Genomic DNA, 9456 nt, shown 5'->3' with positions numbered 1-9456 from the left:
CAAATAACCTAAAAAAACCCTTTTTCCTATGGGAAGTTGATTTAAAACTCAGATGGGAGCAAGGAACGAGCATGATTCAGAGAACAATTATGAAAAGGTGTAAATCCTGTTAGATGTTCCCAACGACTCATTTTATTCATGTGAAAGGTAAGCAAAGAAAAATTGTTAGARAACAAGAGCTCCTCTTAATTTGGTCAGTCTTCACTGGCAGAGTTTGAAATACTTACGGACCACATTTCATTGCTAGATAAAATTTTACAATTTCCCATTAAATTACTATATATAATCTGCCGAAATTAGAAAGTAGAAGTATTATAAAAYGATACAGCAGCTATCCTATTCCATCTCCTCAGGTTTCTTACCTCTCTAATCAGTTTATTTTCCTCTGCTCTCACACAGAGAAAAATAATTTGGGATTTAAACGTGTACCTAAGCCCATTTTAATTAATTAATCACTTTTTGGTACATGAGAATCTACTTAATTCTAACCCTTACAGACCCGCCACCTTTCTTCCATGAGAAAATCCCATCTCACTCTCCTTCCTCCTCTGATAGCATCTCTTAAACATGGCTTTACAAACAGCACCAAGAGCCTATACCATGTTACAGCTGGTCACCAAGTTAGCGAGAAGGTTTAACAGCTGGAGTCACTTTGCCTGGGTGCTGCCCAGAGAAGCATTGGGGGATTTGCCCCCGCTCTCCTCGACACACGGAGCAGGCAGGCAGAGCGCCCGTGCAGCTGCGCAGGGCTGGGTATTCCAGGACATGGCAATTCCCTAAACTTTGCAGGGGCAGAGCCCACTGCGGCAACACCCGCTGCCGTCGCTATGCGAGCGAGCAGCCCTTGCTTCTCGAGACCCTTTGAGATAACACAAAACCACCTCCACGCAGCAACTCAAACAACAACCGCTGCACAACCGTGTCCTACAAGCTCATACAGAGGCAAGGGTATTACAGGTCAAATTTTCAAAACACAGCCTTTAAAATAAAGAACAAAAAYGCACACAAGCTCATGTACTCCTGCATGCAGAGGTACAGATAAAACCTATTTCACAGGTGATTTCCTCCCATAGCTGTGCCGTATCATCTATTCTGATGAAGAAAATTCGCTAACACAGCACCGTCATTTGCTTCTTAACTTTTAAATTCAGGAATCAGCATTCTAAACTGCCTCTCTTRCAACATCCATCACCAGCTGGTACTCAAATTCTGGTTACATTAGACATTACAATTTGGAAAAAAAAAAAAAAAAACCTAAGAAAATGGCAGGCATTTTTAGTAAGGCCTATAAAAACCCAGATGTTCACCACATCAATGTATTAAAAAATGTAGTCCTACCCTTTTCATTTCATGTTTCAGATCTGTGATGTCCGCACTAAATTTGGAAATTATATTTGCTGAGCTTTTCCAGTAATTTGCCAAAAACCCCTGAAAGTAGACTGGCAGAACGATGTCGGGGGTTGATTTTGTTTGTTAAACGTCCGGCCCCTAACACACCATTTGATTAAAGTCACGTGTGCCTCAGCAAAAGCAGCCCCACTGCAAAAATAACTTTACRTTTTAACTGCAGCAGGACTTTCTCTACAGAACCGATGCAATAACCCCAATCCCCAGGGATCGCGCGCTCGCCTGGCGCTGGCCTGACGCTACCTGAAGCAGCCCGAACGGCTGCGGGAGGTCCGCCCCAGCCCGCCGGCGCCCTGCATCTCTGTCCATGGAGGCAGCTTCTCAGCGCCCAACGAAGACGAAACGTCTTAGGAGAGCACACACTAGCCCAAAGCCAAAGGAGCGCAGAGGCCACTTCTGCATCCACAGGTGCACTTGCAAGCAAAAACATTGGCAGCTTTCTAGCAAGGAGACTATCCTGTCCTTGCAGGAAAAGCTTAGCAGTCTTGCTGGACAGATGGCTGGACAGACAAACTGGATGTCTCAGTTTTCTTATTACAAATATGCAAACAGAAGAGTTATTAAACAGTCATTATTAGCATATATGAGTAATCTGCATATATTTTTCTAAAAGTAGATTTCATGCAAAATGCTCTTTGTACAGAATCTGCACTCATAAGTAATTAGCCATTAGTTGTTGGTTAAAAAAAAAAAAAAAAATCCAGAGTCTTGATTTTCCAGACTGATCATCTCTCAACCAGGCAAACCATAACTACCTTTTTMCTAAAACACAAACAGGTATCTACTTCCCTCCAAACATAAATAAAATTAACCAACCAAATCAAACCAAAAAAGCCTGAGATGCTTTTTGTTGCATTAAGTTATAAAGGAGGTAAAATGCTTTCTTAATGGAAACATAAGATGACAACGTTTTCAAAATTTTTTATATTATGAAGTAAGGGCTTTAAACCATCCGAGCTGAGCTGTTGGTGCCCCCATGTGTCTGAGAGAGATTTTACAGTTCTCCTACGCRTGGTAGGGCGAGGGAAGGAAAGGGAAGGAATTGGCACAAATTTAACACTTGTAATAGATATTTGCATGCAAAAAGACAYGTGGCCTCTTGCTTCCTAAACTCCTTATCAGGCCAAAGAAACAACTTGTGTGATTTTGAAATGCTAAAGATATTTGTCCACATAACATCTATGTTACATTTTGGATACAGGATAACACGTTATTTTATCATCTTTTGTTCTCTGTTAACACAGAYGCAACCCTGTTGTTCTCAATGGGAAACCTGAATATAGCACAGTGGTACTTGTGTAGTATTTTAGTAATAAATAAAAACAATAAGTACCAACACTCAGTTTACTGTGGCTAACTCCTATTTTGCTTTTTTCTGATCGCGTAGGATGTGTTTGGCGTGGGCTGCGTTAAATGCAACGCTCCATCTGCTGGCTGAGGTGGACAAGCGCGCCCAGTTAGACGGGCAAGTCGCATCTTGCGACACATTTATCAGGTGAAGCTTCTTGTTTTCGCTCTGCTGCCAGATCTCTGGCGGAAGGAGGGTTCACGCTGCCTTACAGCGAGCGTCTCCGAGCGGGAAGCGGCTCCTGCTGCCGGCGCACAGGTTTGTCTCTCTCCTTTGGTTACCTACAGCCTGCAGCTCACCGTCGTTTCTTGGTAGGCTGAACTATCACACATCTCCTAGACTCTATTCCTATTTTAGCAGACCAGCCTGAGATAACACACAGGTAAACTGACAAATGCAAGGAGTGGGAAAAGAAAGCAGAAACATGTCTTTAAAGATTTTAACACGAGCCGAGGCAGTGACTTCCCCTTTCTATCAGTGAGCTCCATATTTTTTTCTATGCATCAATAACAAAACTATCTGGTCACTCAGGAAAGAAACACATGCTGGATAAGCACATTTCTCCAAAAGTGTCCATGCTTCAGCTGTCCTTGCTAAAYAGTAAGTTTGCATGTTCAGTTGACTACTGCCAAGTCAGTCCCAAATTTTTGGAGGGAGAGRAAAAAAAATAAATAAATAGAGACCTTATGTAGTTTGTTGCAATACATTCCGATGGTTTGTTAGTGTTTAAGCCCAAATGTGATGATTATCRTTAGAAAAAAATAAAGGTAGCAGARATRGAAAATGGGTATAATTAGGAAATCTGCTTAAGAGCTAACGGCAATAGTATTTTTGTTATGTACAAAATTAAGATTTTATTCAGCTGGGAAAAGTCTGTTATAATAATCACTCAGAAATTTGCAAACATTTCATTACAATATGGCAGCTAGTATAAACATGACGATATCATGGCAGCTTAAGAATTTGTTTCCAAAATCCAAAGCTAARGAACTTATTTTTTTCTTGACAACATTTCATTTGAAAATGTGTATACACTGGATGAAATTTTGACCTTTGCAAAATTCAGTGGCAGCTTTGGAATCCTGGTGCTGCTGAAGCTGACTGCACCCATGCTACCAACACTGCTCCAGGTCTGCAGCAGATCCCTCTGGGTAACTTCTGACAAAAAAAAACTGGTAAGAAAAGCATTCAGTTCAAAACAAATTCTCTGTAGAAAAATCCTAAAATTATCTAGCTGTGATTGGTAAAGTTTCTTATTCTGAATGCAACATCTGGTCAAAATGGGAGACAGATGCGCTCCAGAACWGTCAGTGGGTTGGTGGTAAGGACACGGTACGGGCACATGAACCGGCTTGTGTCTACTCAGGTCGTTGCAAACTACATTCTGCAAAATGGATGGAAGTCAACACTATTGGTGGCTCAACATTTCTCATAAATCTGAGATTTTCATACCCATCTCCACTCTCCACTAGTTTCAGACAAAAAAAAATGTCCCAGTGAAAACAGAGCCTCGGGGGAGTAGTTAGTGATTACCATCTACTATGATGATTTTTAGTCCGAAAAAAAACTATTTCATTCTGACTCGTTTCAGTCCCTGCCTTGGCACTCAAACTGAAAAGAAAACTTCTGTTTGCTACTTATTAAATTTATAACGCTTCTTCTCTTATTGTTAAACTTTCTCTCTTCTATTATTTTGTAGATTTTTAAGTTTTTGCATACACAATTATTAGCCAGCAGTAATTATGCAGCTATGCTGGGGGTAGCTTACACACAAATCCTTAAGAAGCTACAAGGCTGCACTGATGTAACCTAGAAATGYGTGAAGTTATTTTTTTTCCTACAGCTCACCCATAAATCACTTATTGTTCACATGTATCACATGGGAARCATTAATTACAAGTCTTCTCTCTGCCAATGCATAGAAAATACGACTGTCAGCCTGCACCTGGGTTTCCGACAGGGCTTCTCTGCTTAAACACGATACCGTGTCCTGTGCTGCTCAGTCACCTCCTCGCACAGCAGCCAAGGAGTAGCTGATACCCGGGCACGTTGCGAGAGTTCGGCACGAGTTCGGTTCTCTGCAACAGAGACTGCGAGTTCCTGTCTCTGAGAAAACTCTGTTTCTATATCACGTGATGGTTTCACAGCAAAGAAGATCCAAAGCCCCAAACCAAACGAAAAAGCCAGTTCAGAAAGGTCRCAGTACTTTGACAGCATCGGGCACTTCGTTCCCTGTGCCCACGGCACGGCAATGCCTCGCGGAGTCCGTCGGGAGCGCCGGTCTCCCGGCAAAAACCGATTAGCAAGCAGACAGCAGGGGAAACAGCCAAAGAATGCAATTTTTCCGACAAATACTTGAATGAGTAAGTATAACGCATAGAAACCTCTCACAAAAGCAAAGTATTTTGAATAAATGTTTTGTTGTGCTTTTTTTAATCAGTTGTTTCCAAAGCACTGACTATGTACTATGAGCTTAACCCCATGTACATTTTTTCCTCAAATTTAGCAAATGTAAGAAATAGACAATAACCTGAAGCACTCTCGTTGATATATAATATATACTGGCATATTATAATCAGTTATTGGTATATTAAATTGTGAAGTCTTTAAAAATGTAAATAGTTAAAATCGCTGATAGAAAATGCAATGCTAGTTTTTTGAATTAGCTATACGTAATTCATGTTCTATATTTAAAAACAAACTCAAAGCAAAACCTACTGAATTATGCTCTTTTTTTTAAAGTAGGATCAGAAAGTATTATGTATACTGACAACACATCAAATTAATTTTGTGGCTGTAAACAACACTTTCAAAATGTTCAGATTTTCTTTTTGAAGGTTTAAGTTTCTAATCTGTATTTTATCTGCACAGAGACAGATACACATGTCACCACTGAAACCAAAGAAAGAGCAAGTGATCTTTATCTGAAAAACCTAAAAGACTTTACAAGAAGAAATGTTTGACATGAAGATGTGATTTGCATGTCTATTTTAACACTGTTTGATATTGTTCATCTCAGAAGGTTTCGCTTTTGTAGAGATTTCTTGATAGGCTGTTAAATACCCGTGGTAAATTAAATAAATCCATATCTGATCAAGAGCTTAATGTTAAATAGAATTCATAAGCTGGATTTACTACCTTCCAGTTTTACTCTATGTACAGAGGTATATCTATATATGAGTGCTTTATTAAAAAAAAAAAATCAAAAGTTCATCCATCCTGCTTTTTGTGGTAAATCGTATGGATGACTGGAAAACTAGCATTGTTCTGGTCTCACAAGCACCAGAAGAGTTTCAGGATTTAAGAGAAGAAATTCTTAATCTGTTTTTGCTATCATTGTAATTAAAAAGTAATGGCAAACAGCTAAGAAAAATATTTCTTTGTTAGAGGTCCAGATTTCCTCATATTTTCATTAAAGGCTCATACACAATTAGTCTGTCTTTCAAAAAAAAGATATAAAAAAATCAGGGATCAGAAACCTGTTATTCCTTACACGTGTAAGGGGGAAAAAAAAAAAGAAAAGAAGAAAGTCTGGAGAAAAGAGGGAGACGGAGACTAAAATTACTCACCTCTGCCAGTCTGTGCTGATTTCACTACATGTACACACTCATAAAGAAGCAAGGGAAAATACAGACCAATTTTTTCTCTATAAGCCTAATCACAGCCTTTTAAGGCTGCAGAAGAACAATGTGTCCACAAACATTTCTTCAGAAGATGCATAAACTTGGGTCCACAATTATCTTGTAGAAATGCATATTCAGTTTTATTCTCCTCTTTAGCTGGCATTAAGGCAACATTTTCTCTTTGACATTTTTTAGCTCTGAATGTGGACAAAGTGAAGCACAAGGACTTACCATGAACTTTAAAGACTTGGTACACTATGTGATATTGGTCTCATCATGAGAAAGAAAAGGGCTGGAATTTTCTGCTCTGTTTCTATGTTTGCATGTTAACTAAAGTATTCAGAATTACATATATTCAACCATTTACTAAAACCTCAAAATAAAAGCAAGTACATTACAACTCAAATAACAATACATTCTGCAACATCACTTTCATACCCTAATATTCAAGCCAGATATTTTCAGAAAGTTTGTATAGCTATAAAAGATTCTGATTCCATGGAAATTTTACTCACACAAAATAAGATCTGGAGTACTGGCCACAGAAAGGAAGAGAAGCCCAGAGCATTCAGCAAAGTAAGACAGTTTTGAGGTGCTACTTCAGAATACAGTGAGAGCAGCAATGCCCTGTTCCAGCTCACCTTGGCTTCTGGTGGACCCATCATTTTCCCACCATTTGCAACCCTGCTCCTACACGACTGAACCTCTCCCACAGAGAGCTGCAAAGTCCTGGAGCACATAGGAAAACCCCCCTGCAAGACTCCCTTTCATCTTGCATGAGAGGGCAAACATTTGAGCTCTTCTGGTCCACAAATATTTCCAAAAATCCATGAGTCTTTTGCTCTATAGCTCGTGTTTGTTTTATACCAATGAACAAGGAGGTAAGTGGATGGTCCTCTGTATACTGCAGCATAATATACATGTATATACACATGTGCACACACAACATAGGGGAAAGATTTGGCACAACAACGCTGTTCTGAGTTACTGTAAAGATACCATGATGACTTTCACTAAAAGCCAGTACTTCCAAACATCACCTCTTCTCACGCCAGAATCATTATTTTAAGGAAGGTAAAGAATGGATGATGATTTTAAAACAAAGATCAGCCAACAACAGCCTGAAGAATCCCATAAATTTAAGACCAGGATATCTGTACACATACCCACAACAATTATCTGCAGGCTAAGAATTACCAAAGAACTAGTTACTGATAAATTCATTATAATTCAGAGTTTAAATGAACTACCTTCAATGCTCTGTGGACCAACCAAGTTCATAGCCTGGTGTGCTGGATACTCTACTCGGGGTCTGGCAATACCCAGTTGTTCCATGACTCCATGGAGAAGCCTCTGAATATCTGCTTCAGAAACCCTGTCGGGGGTCCTAGGGCCGTGACTAAAAGCTGAAGCCAATCCAAAGACCAGCAGAAATGCCATGTTGCAAAGCAAGGTAGTTGCCATTCTGGAAGCCACTTCTCACCTGTGAAGAAAGAAAAGAATTTGGTTATGAACGATAGGGGAAAAACCCCTGTATGCACGCTGGAAGTAACTCTGCTGATCTCACTGTGATCACAGCACGACCCCCAGCATCAGCTGGAAAGGTGTGGGGTGGAAGAAAGCGGCGTGGGGAGGCTCTTCCTTTCTAAAAGGTAAGGGAGGAGGAGACGGAAATCGCTTGCATTTGCTCGTAACATTTATTAACCAATCTCTCTCTGCAAACAAAATGGATCCACTGATTCACTTAATGAAATACATATCCCCTCCTCCCCATCTGTTTATCATATCATTTTATAAAGGTCTGGGTTGAACACAGAGAATTCTTCGGATAGAAGCTGCGTTTTCCAAGCACTGACYGAAAAATGAAGCACAAGAAACTGCTGAACAAGCTGCCCAATATTTTTATTTCTCCTTTGGACAGGAAGTTATGTGCTCTTTATGCATCACCTTCCCCACCTGAAGCAACGAGCTTTCATTTGCTCCCCTYGAATACCTTTCACTAAATGGCTGCTCTGTGCACTTTAAATAGGCACAAAATCCAACAGCCACCACGAGCTACTCCTTTTACAAGGCTGGGTTTTAATCAGGTTGTTTCTGACAGCTTGTTCTGCCCTCACGTGATACAATAATCAATGCGCACATCTTCCATCCCCCCCCCGAGCCCAAATAGCCCATTTTCTTCCTTGAAACACCTACACATCTACCTGATTTCTCCAAACCAGCCATTTAAAGCTGTTCCACCGTTACCACAGCCTCACACAATGCACCTTAAAATGACCTCGGGGCAGAAATGGCAGAAAAATCCTCGTAAACACAACGCTGGCAAGACGCCGCTTTCCGCCCCTGCGCAGCCCCACCACGCCGCGCAGCTCCGCGCTATCACCCCCCATAGGAGATACCTGCGCGCGACGTGACCCATCTTTGTGCTCAGAGGAAAAAAATGTCGTTTTTCTTTTTCTTTTTCTTTTTTTTTTTAATCACTTAACATAAACAAGCAGGAATTTCCCCCTCCCCCTGCCCCAAATTACCCGCCGAGCAGCTCACCCCCGGCCGCCGCCGCCCTCACCTCCCGCTCCCGCTGCGGCTCTGCGGCGGCTCCGCGGCCGCGCATCCTCCGTGCGCAGCCGCGGCCCCGCCGCTCCCCCTCCCCGCAAGCGCGGCCCCGMGGCGGCCGGCGGCTTCCCCAGCCCCTGGGCTGCACCTACGCACGCTGCATGGKGTGCACGGATTGCTCGCCACATCACTTTAATTAAAAAATATACATATTTTTTAATATATAAAAGCCTGAGTTGGATGGATTTTTCAGCTATATACTGTATTCCAAAAATAAACCAGAAGTTGATAGACTAATGCAGTTATAGAGAGAAGACACTACTTACTTCCAGAACCGTGACCGCCTTCCCAGTATGCCTCTTCTCCCCGGGGGGTACAAGCCATGGTTTCACTAGGGGATGATACTATTACACAACTGCAGGTTTACAAGGTGACACCACAGCTATCACCTCCCTGAGCACTCCACATGAAAGCTTCCATGTTAAGCAAAGTTTTATACATCATCCATAGCAGATTAAAAAAAAA

The 9456-nt window shown here is 41.3% G+C and overlaps 1 protein-coding gene across 2 annotated transcripts in view; it reads right to left on the bottom strand.

The window, feature by feature from the left end:
• Window positions 1–9275, bottom strand: part of SCG5 (secretogranin V) — a 28949-nt gene extending 19674 nt beyond the window's left edge. The window contains exons 1-2 of one of the 2 annotated variants that reach the window (XM_085306684.1): window positions 9258–9275; window positions 7629–7861 (exon numbers count right to left, since the gene is read on the bottom strand). In XM_085306684.1, the coding sequence (XP_085162810.1) occupies window positions 7629–7842 (214 nt within the window). In that variant the 5' untranslated portion in view covers window positions 7843–7861; window positions 9258–9275. Of the gene's footprint in view, window positions 1–7628; window positions 7862–8906; window positions 8942–9257 lie in introns of those variants that run through there. The other variant, XM_085306683.1, reaches the window with a different exon arrangement.
• Between the last annotated feature and the right edge of the window lie 181 nt (window positions 9276–9456).

The sequence above is a fragment of the Rhea americana genome, unplaced genomic scaffold (genome assembly GCF_003343005.1).
Source record: "Rhea americana isolate MKP2758 unplaced genomic scaffold, rheAme1 scaffold_245, whole genome shotgun sequence".
In the NCBI taxonomy this organism is placed as follows: Eukaryota; Metazoa; Chordata; class Aves; order Rheiformes; family Rheidae; genus Rhea; species Rhea americana.
The sequence above is the reverse complement of the archived record's forward strand: the minus strand, read 5'-3'. Positions and strand labels throughout refer to the sequence as shown.